General features: G+C 39.8%; 1 protein-coding gene across 3 annotated transcripts in view; it reads right to left on the reverse strand.

Moving 5' to 3' along the window:
* ARSB (arylsulfatase B) overlaps nucleotides 1–20,397 on the reverse strand; it is a 206,152-nt gene that overhangs the window by 85,644 nt on the left and 100,111 nt on the right. For all 3 annotated transcript variants that reach the window (XM_017527710.2, XM_037738193.1, XM_017527711.2), the window contains exon 5: nucleotides 4,021–4,264. In XM_017527710.2, the coding sequence (XP_017383199.1) occupies nucleotides 4,021–4,264 (244 nt within the window). The remainder of the gene's footprint in view (nucleotides 1–4,020; nucleotides 4,265–20,397) is intronic.

Raw genomic sequence — 20,397 nt, forward strand, 5'->3', positions numbered from 1 at the left:
AAAAAAAAAAAAAAAAAGGAAAAAGAAAAAAAATACATGGAAGAAAATAAAATCACAACACTTAGCAGAAAATATAGATATTTAACACATTTGAAGCTGAGAAAAAGCTTTCTGGACAAAAAAGCAAGAGAAAAACATTTCATTGATAAATAAATGTGGGAAAGACATCCCTGTAGAAGATATCAACAAAATAAAAAGACAAATAAAACAGGAAAAATATTTGCAAGAAATACAACAGTCAAAAAACCTGACATAAAGGAGCAAACAAATTCATAAGAAAACACCCACTTTTCAGTAAAATAAGTGTAAAAACACATGGAATGAATGCTTTCAAAAGAGAATATACAAATGGAATATAAAAAGTTCAACATTAATCTCCATAATAATAATAAATCAAGTTAATACAAGACCATTTTGTCTATAATATTAGCAAAGATTTTAAAAAAAATCTTTATAAGGAAAAGCTATGAGGAAGATGAGCATTTTCTACAGCTGTGGAATAAGAGCACATTAGTACTGGCTTTTTAGAAAGCAATTTTGTAATGTGTGTCAAATGCTTTTAAAATAATGTAGAAGCCACCCTTGGCCCTCTGAAAGTTCACTGAAAAATCAGCTCACAAAAGGTAGAATAACAGGAAAAAAGGCATACCAAATTATTTAATGTGTATATATGGGAGTCTTTAGAAGACCCAAAGATATAGAGGAAATTGTTCATTTTTATGTGTAGGTTTAACAAAGTATGGATAGCTGTGTAGAAATATAAATGGACAAAAGGGTGTGCTCCAATACTAACAGCCTGAGTGGAGAAACCCAGCAAGGTCTGTCTGCCTAGATTCTTCTTGGCCTCTCTGGGCATGCATTCCTTCCTTCTGGGTGTAGGGGAGGACCCGCTCTGGAATGGGAGTCTTATGACCTACAGTTAAACGAGGTAGGCCAGATAACTTTTTTATGGCCACTTTTTACACAAATAGGGCAAAGGGAAAATGAGAGTAACATTTCTAGGTTTTATGATTAGCCCTGGCGAGAAGGGGTTCTGGTTTCTATGACCCGTCGTGGGGAAGAAGGATTCTAGTTTCTGTGGTTTGCCTCAGGAAAAAATGAGACTGAGAGACAAGAGGGCAGAAAGAGGTCAGAGAAAAACTATGGTTGTTGAGGCTGCTTCTGGGGCCTCCATTTTGGGGTATTATTTTTCAAGCCCCAACATTGGTCAGTTTCTTTAGCTCAGTGATTTAATTTCAAATCATTTATATCTAAGGGAAAAAATCCAAAATGTAGACAAAGAGTTCATGTAGAAAGAGTTCATTTCAGAGTTATTGTCTTAAAAAACTAAAAAAGAAAGTCAAGGGAACGATTAAGTCTATCAAGGTATATCCATGTGATTGACTATGCAGTTACTGAAATATTGTTTGCAGTGAGTTTCTTGGATAACACAATCTAAAACCAATGGTCTGTTAAATAAGGAAAAAAAGATGTAGTAAAAAAAATGCTGAAAAGAAAAATTTTAAGGAAATATGACAAAATGTTTATAGTAGTTGTTTCCAGGTAAGATCTGAGTGATTATTTTTATTTTTTGTAGTTTGCAAATTATCTACAATAACATATATTACACTCAGGGAAATTAAATTTAAATTTAACACATCAAGTTTAGATCATGGATACAGGCAGAAATGTTCTAAAGAAAAAGAAAAGAAGTCATCTCTTATGAACGAGCAAATAATGAGTTCAAAGTTTCAAAATTTCTAGTGAGAGAAAAGGTTTTATTGCTGTTTGTTTCTCAGCTTAGCTGTTCAGTGGCATTAATTTTTCTGTGACTAGAATGCTGTTGAGTGTTCTTGAAATGGAAAATCATAAACTGATCATTGTCTCCAAATTGACAAATCAACTTTTCAGGCAGGAAGAGGAAACAGTTTGAGGCTAGTGAGGATTTACAAATAATATGAAAATAATATGACTTACAAGAACTAAAATATTGTTTAGAAATGGTGAAGAAATGGCTACCCAATGCTATAAATGTTGCTGCTTGAAAAGTGATCTTTAAAATTTAATATATTCTCCAAGGAAAACATGGAACTTTGAGTTGCAAAATAATTTAAAGAAGGTTATAAAGTTAATGAAATCAGATTTTCCTTTGGGTTTGTAAGAGATGAGGACCTTCCCTAGTCTCACCCTTCTGGATGAGGCCTATTAGAGAGAAACTGATAGACTCCATGTTGTAAGAGGTTGAGTGGCCTGGCTGAACTCTTCTTCTATCCATTCCTGAACTCATGGGACTTTAAACTTTAATGTTAAAACTTGAAGAACTATCAAACTTCCTTTGTAAAAAATAATTGTAGGCTGCTGAACGCTACTATTTTTTTAACATTGATTATTAATTACAGAAAAAATGATAATATAAAAAGTTAAGAAATCGTATATCCTGCAACTGGAGAATGGTTAAAGTATGGTATTTCCAGAGTGTTGAATACCATGATTATGTTCAGCATGGACTATAAACTTAAATGCCTACAGAGACTAGGTAGGTAACATAAAAGAGTGCAGTGGCCCTGTATTAGGACTTGGGAGCAATAGAAATTGAAGATTTGAAGGGTGAATACTTCATCTACAGAAGGAAGCAGCTATTTGGTTCCAGTCAGTTGTTGGTCTTCTTCAGTGCTGTCAGAACTTCCTGTTTTTAAAACACTTATATTCGGAAATAATTTCAGATTTACAAAAAGTTGCAAAAATAAGATATAACAAAAAAATACCTATGCACTTTACTTACCTTCTTTTAGTTATTAATTTTGCAGTCCATTTGAATTCTCTGTACACATGTACACACACACACACACAATTTTCGGAACTATTTGAGGGCATGTTAAATATATCACGGCTTTTTACGCCTAAATACTCCATTGTGTATTTCCTACAACTAGAAACCTGAACCCTACTGTTCTTGAGCTGGGACACCTGGAATGGGATGAAGAGATGGCATGAGGAAGTCCTCTCCCCTGGCCAGTAGGGGACAGTCAATCAGCTGCTACTCCCAAACAGAGTGGTAACCCCAAGCAGAGGTTGAAAATCACTGCACTAGACAATTGTCATTATAAAAATAATACCTCCAATATATGCATATTCATTTATAAATTAAGTTTACGTACAAGTCTACTGATGTATTATGTGTCTTATAAAACATATACTTAAAAAGGATAAGATGAAATTAGATATTAATACAAACACAAAATTGAATTTTTCTTTCTGTACTCCAAGGGAACATCTTGCTCTTCTAAGGTTATGTGCCTCGTAACCTTGGGAACTATTGCTCTACACTGTGGGGGTTAAACAGGAAAAAGACCACCATGATTTCCAAACCTGAGTCTGGGTCCTGCTCCCTGATGTATCCCTTTAACATCTGCCGGCTCTCTCTATCACAACACACTGCTTTCTTTGCCTTCATGGTACTTATCACCACTGGCAGTCATCTTGCTCATCTGTGTGTTCGTTTGTCTAACACCTTTCTGCCCCGACTAGAACATAGCTCCCTGAGAGCCAGGATCTTGCCTGGCTTGTTCATTTCTAATTTCTCAGTATCTAGAGCAGGGTGTGCCACATAGTAGGTGCTTGTTAGATACTTGTTAATAAATGGAACTAAACATATCCCTAGTTCCTATTCCAGCTCTTTCCCCACTGTTTTGTCTTCCATTCTTCTAGTAGGCAACAGGACAAGTCCCCCGAACCCCTGCAGGAAGCTAACAATACCCTAGCCTACTTCTACGCAAAACCACTCAGCTTCAAAGACCTTCCATGGAGGGCAACAGGCTGAGGACAATCTTGTTCTTCACATACAACACAGGCCTACAATCTCAAATTCATAATTTAAAAATACATATACTTACAATATCTCTAAAGGCATTTTTATTTTTCTTAGAAATCATGTATTTGTAAGCTGAACTATCATTTTAACACAAAAGCTATCATTCTCGCTCAATGGAGTCAGGCTGCTCTTGGAGTTTCTGTCCTGGGAGGAAAAAGGGCAGGATGTACCTGATGGTTTTCCACACGTCGAAGCCGTCCAGAGGCTTGGTACCATTGGTGTGTCCCCCGGCCAGTTTCACAAGTGTTGGCAGCCAGTCCGATATGTGGATGAGCTCCCGGTTCTTTACGCCCTTCTGCTTCAGCAAGGGGCTTGCCACAAAGCCCACCCCTCGGACGCCGCCTTCCCACAGGCTCCATTTCCTTCCTCGAAGGGGCCAGTTATTGCCTCCTGCCAAAGTCTGCCCTCCATTATCTGAAACACAGGTAGGTCTTGGCATGAGGATGATGTTAACCCTTAAGTACATTTAACAACAGAGACTCTATGTACAGTGTTATTAAATTGGTGCTTAAAGAATAAAAAAGGAAATTCCTTATCTTTCCCACACTAAATTCCCTTTTCCCATTGACACTGCCTTTCATTACCCAGTCATAACTAAGTCCCAGTGTGATGCATATGTACCTCCAAATCCTCCATGGAAAAGGCCATTGAAAAATGAGGCAGTTCCCTGATGACATGCACTTTGGAGAGATCCCTATGCCAAATAATCCATAAACTTTAAATACACGTGTGTTACTTTGTGTAGCATGGGAAAATGAGTCCATGGAAGCCGGGACCCTCCCCATACATGAAGAGAAAACTAAGTGAATTTCACTTAGTGACTTAATGCTCCTGGTAAGTTGGGACAAAAACTAACCTTTTTCTTTTTCTCTTGGAAAAAAAAAATTCTAGAATTTAAAGTGGAAAATGAATTAACATTCTGCTTCCTGGCAATAATATCTCTTTCTTAAGTGTGAAAGCTGAGTACTTCTCCAGTGGTTGATAAATGTCTCTGTAAACAGAGAATTGGCTGGAAAAAATAATTGTGAGAAAAATTCTTCCCTTCTTGACAGGATGGTGAAATAAAGCTTCATTATGTACAATACCAGGGAAGAGAAGGTTTCTCTTCCGACTTTGGCAAAGACAGGGTAGAAGTTACTAGAGAAAGTGAAGTTAAGTATCTTACCAGCCAGGTGAAGGCTCAAAGTGAAACATTAAAGTGGACAGTAGAACAGGTTCAGAGGAGGGATCCAAGATGGCCAAATAGGAACAGCTCTGAAGTGCAGTCCCCAGTGAGAACAATGCAGAGGGTGAGTGATCACTGCATTTCTAAATGAGTTATTACTGCCCACAGACCAGGAGATTCCCAGGCTGAAAAGCACCACTAGTTTCCAGCACAGCTGTTTCAGCCGGCACAGCGGGTCTCTGCACAAAAACTCACACAAATCTGGACGGCCGTTTCAACTGGCACCTGGAATGCCTGGAGATGGAGCCACCCATTCAACTGAAAAAAAGGGAGCTGAAACAGGGAGCCAGGTGGTCTGGCTCTGCAAGTCCCACCCCCACAAAGGCCAGCAATCTGAAACGCTCTGGATTGAGAGTTTCACAGCAAGCACAGCTGGACCCAGGATGGTCTAGCTCTGTGGGGGGAAAGGCATCTGCCATTACCGAGGCAGTCCACCACTACCGAGGCAGTCTGCCATTACCAAGACAATCCGCCATTACAGAGGCAGTCTGCCATTACTGAGGCAGACTGTCATTACTGAGGCAGTTCTAACTATACCTCTATAAACAAAACTGCAAGGAAGTTCACACAGTAGCAGGGCAGAGCCCACGGCAGCTCAGCAACGCCTCTGCTGGTAGACTGTGACTAGGCTACCTCCTTGCTGGGTAGGGTATCTCTGAAAAAAAAGGCACAGCATGTCAGGAACGTATAAATAAAGTCCCACCTTCCCAGGACAGAGCACTAGGGAAAAAAGGCGGTTATGAGTTCTGTTGCAGCAGACTCAAACGTACCTGCCCAGCAGCTCTGAATGGGACAATGGAGCTCACAGATCAGTACTTGAGCTCCTATAAGGACAGATTGTCTCCTCAAGCAGCTCCCCAACCCCTGCATAGCCAAAGAGACACCTCATAAAGGACAGCTCAGGCTGACATCTGGTGGATATCCTTCTGGTAGGAAGATAACACAAGAAGAAACTAGCAGAAACCCTTACTGTTCTGCAGCCACTGCAGGTGATCCCCAGGCAAGCAGGGTCTGGAGTGAAGCTCAGCAGTCCTACAGCAGAGAGGCCTGACTGTTAGAAGGAAAACTAAGAAACAGAAATAAATAACTTCATCATCAATAAAAAGGACGTCCACTCAGAGACCCCATCGGAAAGTCACCAACTACAAAGAACACAGGTACATAAATCCACAAAGATGGGAAGAAGCCAGTGCAAAAAGGATGAAAACACCCAAAACCAGAATGTCTCTCTTCTTCCATTGGATCACAACTCCTCACCAGCAAGGGAACAAGGCTGGATGGAGAATGAGTCTGATGAATTGACAGAAACAGGCTTAGAAGGTGGGTAATAAGAAACTTCTCTGACTAAAAGAACATGTTCTAACCCCATGCAAAGAAACTAAGAAACTTGAAAAAAGGTTTGACAAAATGCTAACGAGAATAAACAGCTTAGAGAAGTATATACATGACCTGATGGAGCTGAAAAACACAACGCAAGAACTTCGTGAAGCCTACACAAGTTTCAATAGCTGAATCGACAAAGCAGAAGAAAGGATATCAGAGATTGAAGATCAGCTCAATGAAATAAAATGAGAAGGCAAGACGAGAGAAAAAAGAGTGAAAAGAAATGAACAAAGCCTACAAGAAATATGGGATTATATGAAAAGACCTAATCTGCGTTTGATAGGTGTACCTCAATGTGATGGAGAGAATGAATCCAAGCTGGAAAACACTCTTCAGGATATTATCCAGGAGAACTTCCCCAACCTAACAAGGCAGGCCAATATTCAAGTCCAGGAAATACAGAAAACACCACAAAGATATTCCTCATCAAGAAGAGCAACCCCAAGGCACATAATTGTCAGATTCATCAGGGTTGAAATGAAGGAAAAAATGCTAAGGGCAGCCAGAGAGAAAGGTTGCATTACACACAAAGGAAAGCCCATCAGACTCACAGCGGATCTCTTGGCAGAAACCCTACAGGCCAGAGGAGAGTGAGGGCCAATATTCAACATCCTTAAAGAAAAGAACTTTCAACCTAGAGTTGCATATCCAGCCAAACTAAGCTTCATAAGCAAAGGAGAAATAAAATACTTTACAAACAAGCAATTGCTCAGAGATTTCATCGCCACTAGGCCTGCCTTACAAGAGCTCCTGAAAGAAGCACTAAACACAGAAAGGAACAACCAGTACCAGCCACTACACAAACATACCAAATGGTAAAGAGCATTGACACAATGAAGAAACTGCATCTACTAATGGGCAAAACAACCAGCTAGCATCAAAATGGCAAGATCAAATTCAAATATAACAATATTAACCTTAAATGTAAATGGGCTGGCTGGGTGCGGTGGCTCACGCCTGTAATCCCAGGACTTTGGGAGGCCAAGACGGGTGGATCACGAGGTCAAGAGATCGAGATCATCCTGGCCAATGTAGTGAAACCTTGTCTCTACTAAAAATACAAAAAAATTAGCTAGGCATGGTGGCGCATGCCTGTAGTCCCAGCAGGATAATTGCTTGAATGTGGCAGGCAGAGATTGCAGTGAGCCAAGATTGCACCACTGCACTCCAACCTGGTGCTTGGTGACAGAGTGAGATTGTCTCAAAAAAAAATTGTAAATGGGCTAAATGCCCCAATCAAAAGACACAGACTGGCAAACTGGATAAAAAGGCAAAACCCATCAGTGTGCCATATCCAGGAAACTCATCTCACGTGCAAGGATACACATAGGCTCAAAATAAAGGGATGGAAGAAGATTTACCAAGCAAAGGAAGAACAAAAAAAAAGCAGGAGTTGCGATCCTAGTCTCTGATAAAACAGACTTTAAACCAAGAAAGATCAAAAGAGACAAAGAAGGGCATTACATAACGGTAAAAGGATCAATGCAACAAGAAGAGCTAACGATCCTAAATATATATGCACCCAATACAGGAGCACTCAGATATATAAAGCAAGTTCTTAACAACCTACAAAGAGACTGAGGCTCCCACACAATAATTGAAGGGGACTTTAACACTTCACTGTCAATGTTAGACAGATCAACGAAACAGAAAATTAACAAGGATATCCAGGACTTGAATGCAGATCTGGACCAAGCAAACCTAATAGACATCTACAGAACTCTCCACCCCAAATCCACAGAAATATTCTTCTGGGGATTTGGGATATACATTCTTCTCAGCACCATATCCCACCTACTGTAAAATTGACCTCATAATTGGAAGTAAATCACTCCTCAGCAAATGCAAAAGAACAGAAATCATAACAAACAGTCTCTCAGACTACAGTGCAATCAAATTAGAACTCAGGATTAAGAAACTAACTCAGAACCGCACAAGTTCATGGAAACTGAACAACTGGCTCCTGAATGTTGACTGGTTAAACAATGAAATGAAGGGAGAAATAAAGGTGTTCTTCAAAGAGAATGAAGACACAACGTACCAAAATCTCTGGGGCACATTTAAAGCAGTGTCTAGAAGAAAATTTATAGCAATAAATGCCCACAGGAGAAGCAAGGAAAGATCTAAAATTGATATCCTATCATCAAAATTGAATGAGCTAGAGGAGCAAGGTCAAAAAAACTCAAAACCTAGCAGAAGACAAGAAATAACTAAGATCAGAGCAGAACTGAAGGAGACAGAGACACAAAAAAACCTTCAAAAAAATCAATAAATCCAGGAGCTGTTTTTTTTCAAAAGATCAACAAAATAGACCACTAGCCAGATTAATAAAAAAGAAAAAAGAGAAGAATCAAATAGATGCAATAAAAAATGATAAAGGGGATATAATCACTGATTCCACAGAAATACAAACTACCATCAAAGATTATTACAAACAACTCTATGCACATAAACCCGTAAACCTGGAAGAAATGGATAAATTCCTGGACACTTGCACCCTCCCAAGCCTAAACCAGGAAGAAGTCAAAACCCTGAATAGACCAATAACAAGGTTATTGGTTGAGGAATTTGAAGTTGAGGCAGCAATTAATAGCCTACCAACCAAAAAAATCCCGGGTCCAGATGGGTTCACAGCCGAATTTGACCAGACATACAAAGAGGAGCTGGTACCACTCCTTCTGAAACTATTACAAACAATCCAAAAAAAGGGATTCCTTCCCAAATCATTTTATGAGACCAACATCATGCTGATACCAAAACCTGGCAGAGACGCAACAAGAAAAGAAAATTTCGGGCCAACATCCATGATGAACATAGATGCAAAAATCTTCAATAAAATACTGGCAAACTGATTGCAACAGCACATCAAAAAGCTTATCCATCAAGATCAAGTAGACTTCATCCTGGGGATGCGAGACTGGTTCAATATGCAAGTCTATAAATGTAATCCACGACATAAACAGAAACAAAGACAAAAACCACATGATTATCTCAGTAGATGCAGAGAAAGCCTTCTACAAAATTCAACAGCCCTTTATGCTAAAAACTCTCAATAAACTAGGTATCCACAGAACATATCTCAAAGTAATAAAAGCTTCTTACGACAAACCCACAGCCAATATCATACTGAATGGGTAAAAACTGGAGGCATTCCCTTTGAAATCTGGCACTAGACAAGAATGCCCTCTTTCACCACTTCTATTTAATATAGTATTGGAAGTTCTAGCCAGAGCAATTAGGCAAGAAAAAGAAATAAAGGATATTCAATTAGGAAAGGAGGAAGTCAAATTGTGTCTATTTGCAGACGACATGACTGTATATTTGGAAGACCCCATCGTCTCAGTCCAAAATCTCCTGAAACTGATAAGCAACTTCAGCAAAGTCTCAGGATACAAAATCAATGTGCAGAAATCACAAGCATTCCTATACACCAATAACAGACTTAAAGAGAGCTAAATCAAGAATGAACTTCCATTCACAATTGCTACAAAGAGAATAAAATACCTAGGAATACAACTAACAAAGAATGTAAAGGACCTCTTCAAGGAGAACTACAAACCACTGCTCAAGGAAATAGGAGAGGACACAAACAGATGGAAAAACATTCCATGCTCATGGTTAGGAAAAATCAATATTGTGAAAATGGCCATACTGCCCAAAGTAATTTATACATTCAACACTATCCCCATCAAGCTACCTATGATCCTCTTCATAGAACTGGAAAAAAACACCTTAAACTTCATATGGAACCAAAAGAGAGCCTGCATAGCCAAGACAATTCTAAGCAAACAGAACAAAGCTGGAGGCATCATGCTGCCCGACTTCAAACTATACAAGCCTGCAGTAATCAAAACAGCATGGTACTGGTATCAAAACAGAGATATAGACCAATGGAACAGAACAGAGGCCTTGAAGGCAACGCCACACACCTATAACCATCTGATCTTTGACAAGCCTGAGAAAAACAAGCAATGGGGAAAAAAGATTCCCTATTTAATAAATGGTGTTGGGAAAACTGGCTAGCCATGTGCAGAAAGCAGAAACTGGACACCTTCCTGACACCTTACACTAAAATTAACTCTAGATGGATTAAAGACTTAAACGTAAGGCCTAACACCACAAAAACCCTAGAAGAAAACCTAGGCAAAACCATTCAGGACATAGGCATTGGCAACGACTTCATGACTAAAACATCAAAAGCATTGGCAACAAAAGCCAAAATAGACACATGGGATCTAATTAAACTCCAGAGCTTCTGCATAGCAAAAGAAACAATCATTAGCGTGAACCAGCAACCAATAAAATGGGAAAACTTTTTTGCAATCTAGCCATCTGACAAAGGGCTAATGTCCAGAATCCACAAAGAACTAAAACAGATTTACAAGAAAACAAACAAACAAACAAACAAACAAACTCATTCAAAAGTGGGTGAAGGATATGAACAGACACTTTTCAATAGAAGACATTTATGAGGGCATCAAACATATGAAAAAATGCTCATCATCACTGGTCATTAGAGAAATGCAAATCAAAACCACATTGAAATACCATCTCATGCCAGTTAGAATGGCGATCATTAAAAAATCTGGAGAACAACAGATGCTGGAGAGGATGTGGAGAAAAAGGAACACTTTTACACTGTTGGTGGGAATGTAAATTAGTTCAACCATTGTGGAAGACATTGTGGCGATTCCTCAAGGACCTAGAAATAGAAATTCCATTTGACCCAGCAATCCCATTACTGGCTATACACCCAAAGAATTATAAATGGTTCTGTTATAAAGACACATGCACATGTATGTTCATTGCAGCACTGTTTACAATAGCAAAGACCTGGAACCAACCCAAATGCCCATCGATGACAGACTGGACAAGGAAAATGTGGCACATATACACCATGGAATACTATGCAGCCATAAAAAACGATGAGTTTGTTTCCATGGATGAACCTGGAAACCATCATTCTCAGCAAACTGACACAAGAACAGAAAATCAAGCACCACATGTTCTCACTCATAGGTGGGTGTTGAACAATGAGAACACATGGACACAGCGAGGAACGCATCACACAGTGGGGTCTGCTGCAGGGGGAATAGGGGAGGGACAGAAGAGGGTAGAGAGGTTGGGGAGGGATAACATGGGAAAAATGCCAGATATAGGTGACAGGGGGATGGAGACAGAAAACCACATTGCCATGTATGTACCTATGCAACAATCCTGCATGTTCTGCACATGTACCCCAGAACCTAAAGTACAATAAAATATATATATTAAAAATAAGAATAAATTTTAAAAATTTTTTAAATTAATTAAAAAATAAAGTGAACAGTAGAAAAGGAAAGATGCTATTTCTTATATACTGAGGTTACAGAATCATATAAACTCCCAAAGTATCCATACATTTAGGTGACTTTGTAGACACATTTTAAATAACACCTATTTTGCATTAAACATTAAAACAACAACAACAAACACTATTATTCAAACAAGCCACATAAGGGCAGTATCACAGACCTCCTGCTGTATAGAGTGTTACATATAAAAATCTATTAAGAAATCAGAGCTCTATCAAAGCTATAGGATGCACCTGGGATGAAAGAGCATGAACATTTTTTAAGTACTGACTGCACCAGGAATGACTCTGATTTTGCATTATCTCTCATACAATCTGGAGTTGGTAGACGTGGAATAGGGGCCTGAGGCCAGACACTCACTAGCTGTGTGGCCAGGGGTGATATACCACCTCAGTTTCCTTGTCTTCATGTGGAAATAACAATCCCTAACTGATTTAATCCATTTTCTGTTGCTATAACAGGATACTGAGGCCAGGTAATCTATAAAGAAAAGAGGTTTATTTGGCTCACAGTTCTGATGACTGATAAGTCCAAGTGCTAGGCACTAGGATCAGTTGCTGGTGAGGGCTTTTGTGCTGCATCATAATATGGCAGAGAAATGGAAGGAGATGCAGGTGCAGGTAAAGAGGGACCAAAGAGGAGGAAGAACCTCACATTATAATGACCCACTCTGATGGGGACTAATCCATTTCCTTGAGAGTGAGAACTCACTCCTGGGAAACAGCACTGATCTATTCATGAGGGACCTGCCCCTATGACCTCCTACTGGGCCCTGCCTCCCAAGATGCACTGACTTCCACATGAGCTTTGGTGGGAACAAACCACATCCAAACCATAGCACTACTTCATCTATTATGGTGAAAATGAAATGACATTGCTTATGATCATTTCTTGGCAGGGTACCCGACACAACCTAAGTACTCAATAAATGGTAGCAACTGCAACTGCTGTTGTTCTTAATATTTACAACAATCCAAATAGTTTAGTATTATAACCATTTTGCTACTTTTTTAAAAAAGGAGGTTTGAAGAAGCCAAACAGCTAATTGACGACAATGCTAGGATTCCAATAAGGTCTGTGTGACACCCCAGGCCTCTGCCCCTAGAGCACCACACTCCCATCATCCCTAGCGCAGAGTGGGGTCACATACGTACGACACATAAACTTTCACTTCCTGATGAAAACCACAAGTACCGTCAACCTCAGCAAAATGTACACTCTTCCTAAGGATGTACATAGGAAGTTATTTCAAGATGATAGCAATTCCTTTTAGAGAAGGCTTTGCTGCTGGTGAGGAAGAAATTCAGGGCTCTACTGCCAAGGAGATTTTGGTGGAGCCCTTAACACACCAGTTCTCAGTTCTTTTCTATGCTTCTTAAAAGGGAGTAGAAAAGAGTCTTAGTTAAGATCAGGTGAGGAAACAATTCTCCAACACTTGGGTCAGTGACAGACAATCTCATCATTTGACACCACGGACTTACAAGAACCTTTCCTCAAACTTCTCCATATCATTTCTCGACAAAAACTCAAGGCCCAAACATTCACTCAGGCCAGTTTATGAAATACACATTCCATTTCATATTGAAGCTGAGCAGACCTGTATATTCAAAACAACAAAAGGTCACCATCAGTAGACAGAAGAAATTCCTCCATGCTTATGATACTGTACAGAGTATCAGTCACCCATAACCAATGTATTGAAACTTAGAAGAAGGTACTGTTCATGTGAGACCAAAATACACTGGAAAGAAATATCTACACTCTCCCCGTGGTGTCAAGAAAGGATGGGACAGAATAATTATTTCACTGTTGTCTGGATTGCTGTAAGTAATGGTGGCTCAATACTTTAGAAGCCTGTTGTCTCTGTTTTAAATAGATACACTTCTCTGAGATATTATATAGTGTCCTGCAGCTACACATATTTGTTAGTGCTCAATGAAAAGTGTGGGATGAAGATGGTGGTGGAAATAAGAGTGGAGATGATGGGGACAGGGTGGCTGGATCTGGAATCTGACTCTAGGAGCAGCTCTTCAGTTACAACTCAGAAAAATTTTCCAGGTTGTAGAGAGAATTTGGCTACTTTTGCTACTGTAGGAAAGGGAAGGTGTTTCCACATATCATTAGGGGAGGCCACGGATGCAGCAAGTGTGACTGTTTTTGCAATTAGCTCTTTGTGATGTTTTGCCATTAACAGTAAGGATTCTATCAACAGTTATTTTTTTCAAGAGCACTCCAAAGAGAAAGCACTTTCAAAGGACACACCTGCAACTTCTCCTAGACTCTCCGGGCATAGGACCAATTGTAGATGTGGCCTCAGAAGGGCAATTCAGCCTCGCCTGTCCTTGTACCCCCACAGATGGCACCTGGCCTATGGTTGCCACTTAGCAACAGGGCAGAATCCACTGAGGCCATTAATTATTTAAACATATGAGAAATAGGGGGCAATCCATGAGTTCTAGTTCAGTCTCTTGGGTATTTCAAAGAGTTCAACATAAAACTGGTCAGAGTAACAACAAGAATAAAATAAGCTCTTTTGAAACAAGATAGAAAAGGGAGTTTCCTGTATTGCTCACTGAAGTTTGACATAAATTAAAATTTAAAAAGACAATGTAACCATCAACATTTCAAACATGTTTCTTCTCATTTTCCCTTCTAGTTTTATTTTTTGGCAAAAGTTAATTTCTTTCTTGTTAAGAATTCATTTTCAAGAGAAATTTTTGTTTTATTTCCTGACTGACACATGGAAAAACTTCCAAATCAAAATAAGATGACAACAGCTCCTAAAGGAAGCAAAGACACATTTTTTCAGGGAGATGGTTTTGCCGCAATGTTTTGGCACAAGGAAAATCTAATTATAAGGCCTTTGCTGTCTAGAAAAGAAATGTCAAAATAAGACAAACGTTATCATATACAGACCATAAATCTCACTTTATTATTCATTATTGAACAAAAATAACTGTCAAAAAGTCATGGAAAAACATTGGTTTGCCAAAGATCTGAGCAATAACATTAAATATATGACAATGAAACCTCATCCATATCCAGCTGATAAAAATTAAGATGAAACCATGACAACAGTATTAATTTTTAGAACTACTCCCCATACAATTTAATGTGTGGCTTGGCCATGGAGGGCTGCCCTGAAACATCATCTGTACCCGATCATCCCTGTGGATGCTTCAGCCTGGGCTTACCCTAGTCATCCTTTCCACCCTGGCTCAAAGATCACAAAAGGAAAAGCAAGGAAGGCTCTAGCAGCCTTGTACCAGGCCTGGACATCTCTCTGAACATGGTCCCAATGCAACCATGACTGACAGATGAGTAGGCAATATCATTTCAAATATAGAAAAGCTCTTTGTCCCAGAAAAGTACATGCTTGTTGATGGTTGATTCTTTGGATTTTTTTTTTTTAATTACTAAGATGCAAATTGGAGTGCTAATATATGCCTTAGTAGTCAGCTAAACAATTAGGTAAATTCAATCTTCTCCTGCTAAAAGATTGTGGAGAAATTATCTACCTAGATATTCAAATTACAATCCGATATCCTTCTCAAATTTTCTCTTTCCCTCTTTTTTTCTTTTTTTGAGACAGAGTCTTACTCTGCTGTCCAGGATGGAGTGCAGTGGCATGATCACAGCCCACTGCAGCCTTGAACTCCTGGGCCCAATCAATCCTCCCACCTCAGCCTCCCAAGTTGCTAGGACTACAAGTGTGCACTACCACTCCTGGCTACTCTTTCCTTGTTGTACTACATTGAATCATTTCTGACTGAATGTGCATTTGATTCTGCCAAGTCTACCTTTAAAATCGTTTCCAATCCATCCCCGCTTCTGCAGCCCACTGCCTTGGGTCAGGCACTCCTCTATCTGGGCTCCTGGGCTAATTTATATACTGCTTCAAGGTGCCACCAGAGGTATTTGTAAAACCCAAAATTAACCAGGCCACATGCATGTTTAAAGACCTGATTGCTTTCCAATCAAGAAAAGTGTCAACTTCAGGCCCACATATAGAATCCGTCACATGTGGCTCCAACCTCCTTTTTGGGCATCAACTCCTGTCCTCCCCAAAAAGTGTCCTGAGTTTCAGTCATGTAGAACTAACCTCTCCCTGTTGTTGGAATATATCATGCCCTCTCATGCTAATTTTGCCTTTGCACATGTTGGCCCGCTTGCCTACAATGCCATGGGTTAAAGATCACATCTTCTCTGAACCTGCCACTTAGTCCTCTAGAAGGTCTTCATCTCTGATCTGTATTCTGCTATATTTTATACGCACATTTTCTATTATACTTAGCTCTGTCTATTGTTAATCAGTTGTTCATGGTTTTGTCTTCCCCACGAACTCTGCTCCTCAAGAGCAAAAAGTCTCTCATTGTATTTCCAAGACCTAGCACAGGACCTCCCACAGAGAAGGGCTCAATGATTTGGGGGAACAAATAAATGAGGAAGAGGCTACTCACCAAAAATAGGGGTTAAAGGCACTAAACATTAACTGTTGTCACTGCATTGGTTTTTCTAAGCCTTTGTCCAGCTACTCTGTGGTCTTGACTTTTTGTTGGCCATTCTACATACTGCTGCTTAATCTACAGGTGCTGGCAAGTGGTGCTCCTGGACCCCAGTGAGGATTTAAGTAAATCAAACCCATAAATATCCGAATAGTTTGTCTAATCCAGTTCCTGGTCAGTTATGTTGGAGTCTAAGAGGGTTGATTGGGAGCATTTCACAAAGCATTAGTCCCGGCCTGGAAGAAAGAGCTCACTCATTCCCTTAACACATCTTTCTTGAGTGCTGCCATGTTCCAGGGACCACACCAGTTCTGGGAAAACGGCAGCAAACAAGATGGACAAAGTTCTCGCCCTTGCAGAATGAGTGAGAAAAAGAGAAAAGATCTCTCTATTCATGGCAGGCAATGACGGGGCTTCATAGAGCTGAAACCATAAGGATAGGACACAGCCAGCCAAGTGACCATCAGAGAGATCAGAGCCCAGGCACAGGGATCAGGAGGCTCAAGGGCCTTATGCAATCACACATTTGAGACTAGGGTGACTGTGTCAAGGCTGCTTCTTAATTAAAGACTTAATTATACCATTAGGTATACTCTGCCGCCAGAAGTTAAGGAAAACTTGAGCTAAATGATGTTTTATGACCATCATCACTTTCCTCTATCACCCCTACAGCCACATGTCAAATTTGACTGAAATGCAGGGAACTGATAGGAGCAAAGCATTGTGAGTTGGGTGAGTACTCAATCTCTAGCCTAAGTTTCCTCTTGAGAAATGAGGATAACAATACCCGCCTTAATATTGTGCCTGCACAGAAGTAGTTCTAAATAAATACTAGCTATTTTTATGTATGTTAGTCATCAGCACCAGCAAAGTACAGAGAGCAGAATAGGCTCCTATCTGGAGGATATGAATTAACATCATGTTTTTGCAAGACGAAAGTATTCTAAGCATAAAGTCCTCCTAGGCTGCATTCTCTATTTTTTTTTCTTTCCTTTTTTTTTTGATACGGCATCTCGCTCTGTCAGCCAGGCTGGAGTGCAGTGGTGAGATTTTGGCTCACTGCAACCTCCACCTCTAGGGTTCAAGCAATTCTCATGCCTTAGCCTTCTGAGTAGCTGGGACTACAGGCGCCTGCCACCACGCACAGCTAATTTTTGTATTTTTGGTAAAGACAGGGTTTTGCCATGTTGGCCAAGCTGGTCTTGAATTCCAGACCTCAGGTGATCCACCCACCTTGGTCTCCCAAAGTGCTGGGATTACAGGCATGAGCCACCACGCCCAGCCTGCATTCTCTATTCTATAGGTAATTTCTTGAGAAACACAGCAGCACAATGAATTGTGAAGGGTGTTGTTACTATTAGGGGAAAGCCAGGACAACTCTTTTCTGTTCCCATTAGTTTAAATAAAGGACGTCAATTATGAAAGGAACAGACACTATAACAATAGTCTGGGATTCAAATTAAATACCAGAAACTGAAGATTTGTTCAAATACACATTTGATTATCTGTAGGGGTTTAAAATGGCTTGCAGCATTCAGGGAAGATAAGTGCTCTGACTGCCAGCTTAAGACGCTAAGCAGACTTTACATCTTGACTAAGAGCACCAGCAAGGAGACTGTCCAGCTGGGCCAGCAAGAGGAGGATTCTGGTGGAGTGCGACTGGCGGCCAGGAACCAAATAACTGATTGATATGGTTTGGCTGTGTCCCCGCCCAAATCTCATCTTGAATTGTAGCTGCCATATTTTCTATGTGTTGTAGGGGGTACCCAGTGGGAGATAATTGAGTCATGGGGGTGGATTCCCCCATACTGCTCTTGTGGTAATGAATAAGTCTCACGAGATCTGATGATTTTATAAGGGTTTCCCCTTTCACCTGGCTCTCATTTTGCTTTCGACTGCTGCCATGTGAGATGTGCCTTTGTTTTTCCTTCACCCTCCACCATAATTGTGAGGTCTCCCAAGCCATGTGGAACTGAGTCCATTAAACCTTTTACTTATCAGCAGTGTGAAAATGGACGAATACACTGATGTATCCACCAAAATATTCAGAGATAAAAGAAAATGGATACAGGGAAAGGATAAAATCAGGAATGAATGAGGATTAAAAAGAAAAAAGGTTATAAAAGGTTGTAGTAAATATTTCCTCACTTTAATGAGGTTAATGCCATTGCTTATAATGCTAAGATATCAATGGGTCTTTATCTCTCCTTTAAAATTTATTAAGGATGAAAAGACTCTAAAGTCTGTTGAAAGATTGAAAACGTTTGTTCTCTACAAGTTAAAATGGAACCGGAAACTGGAAAACAGTGTCCTAATTTATTACATATTGGCAGGGAAACAACTTTTTCCTGTAATTTAAAACATAAGTAGTTACAGATCTTGGAGATCTTTAGATGGAAGTTGTAAGGTAAGTACAAAATGTTGAGGTGCTCTAACTTAGGTTTAATCTTCATATTCAGAATCGCCGACAAGTAGCACAGAAGACCCACGTTTGATGTGTGAGCCGAGTAAATGTACCAAATGTTTGTTCTGTCCTTTTTAACAACTAAAACTCTGCTTGTGTTTCCTATTGTTTAATTTTTAGGAATGTCTGATATTTTTGACTAATGAATTTCTGGGCAAACTAATTTTTTGGCACCCTTAGGGAGTATTACAGTTTACTCACACATTATTTGGATGTATTGAGTTGTTTTTGTTTCTGCCATTAAATGTTTTACTTTCCAGTTGTTCTTCAGGAAGGACTGTGCTCCCCTTTCAGACCTAAAACCCACTGAACATGGCCAGATAATTTTTACTAGACAGCTGTTTATCCTTCAGGAATGCCACTAGAGAAGTAATGGATGAGAAAAGTACCACACAGGTGCTAGAGAGTCTGGCAAGTTCAAGAGCAGCAGGAGAAAAGTGAAAATACCATCAACACACAGGAACAAACAGAACTGTGGTTTCAAAAGAACAGGTGTACTAACAACTTGCATGCTGAGAAAGATGGAAATTGAGGTCAATGGGTTTTCAGAGAGTGTTAAGCCAGAGAAAGCGTGCACATTCTATTTCAGCAGACATCAACTACTTGAATTTGTCTTCATGATTCCAAGTATATAATACAAGTTAAATGTTCTCAATTTTTATCCTTGGAGCAGAAACAACATTTTACTGAATCTCTACTTCTTAAGTAGTAAGATATGCCTTTAAGGTTACTCAGAAAAATCGATAAACCAAACTGAGTGGACAGGCAGTTTCATTTCCCCAGAGTTCTCTGAAGTTTGCCAAATTCTAAAGGATCTCACTGGTGTTTGGGTGTTTAATGCAGAGAGAGACAAACAAAAGTAATGAGGACACTGACGAGCACAATCCTTCCTGAAGAACTGGAAAGTAAAACATTTAATGGCAGAAACAAAAACAACTCAATACATCCAAACATGAAGCAATTTGTTTAGAGAATTTCAAATATTGAATGTATACTTAATAAATCAATAATAACAAGATCCCCTTCAGATCTGCAGATGACACTTGCTCCAAGGCCAAAGTGAAATACATTTTGCGAACCTCCAGAGTCCTGGGCAGCAGCCCTGCTTTAGACCAGGCCGCACACAGTGGGAACGAGGGCAGAATCCAGGTGACTGACACTGGACATTCCAAGCAGGTGAGGAGGCTGCTCAGGAGAAAAGAACATGGAAAGCAGCCTGGGGCTCTGTGCCTAATGAGAGGCAAATAGCTAACAGGAGGCCTTCCAGAAGGAGACAAAGGGATGAACAGCCAAGGGCCAGGCTAAAAAAACCAAACCAAACCAAACCAACAAACAAATTAAAACAAATGCCTTCAGTTCCCACAATAGGCACTACAAAGTCCATGCAATCAGAAACTAACTCAGGGCCTATTCAGTCTCAGACACAATTCTAGCAATATGTGCAGTGTCTGGTGTCCTCATTTTATAGCAGACTAGAATCTGCAAGTCAGGAAAATGCATACTGCTGGACATGGTCTTTGGAGAAGGAGGAAAGAAAAAGAAAAATATAAATTGTAAAAGTAGACCACAGACTAAAGTGTCTTTACCTGTTTTTCCAACATGAAATGATCCACACT

This window comes from Cebus imitator, unplaced genomic scaffold (genome assembly GCF_001604975.1).
Source record: "Cebus imitator isolate Cc_AM_T3 unplaced genomic scaffold, Cebus_imitator-1.0 Scaffold50, whole genome shotgun sequence".
Lineage (NCBI taxonomy): Eukaryota > Metazoa > Chordata > Mammalia > Primates > Cebidae > Cebus > Cebus imitator.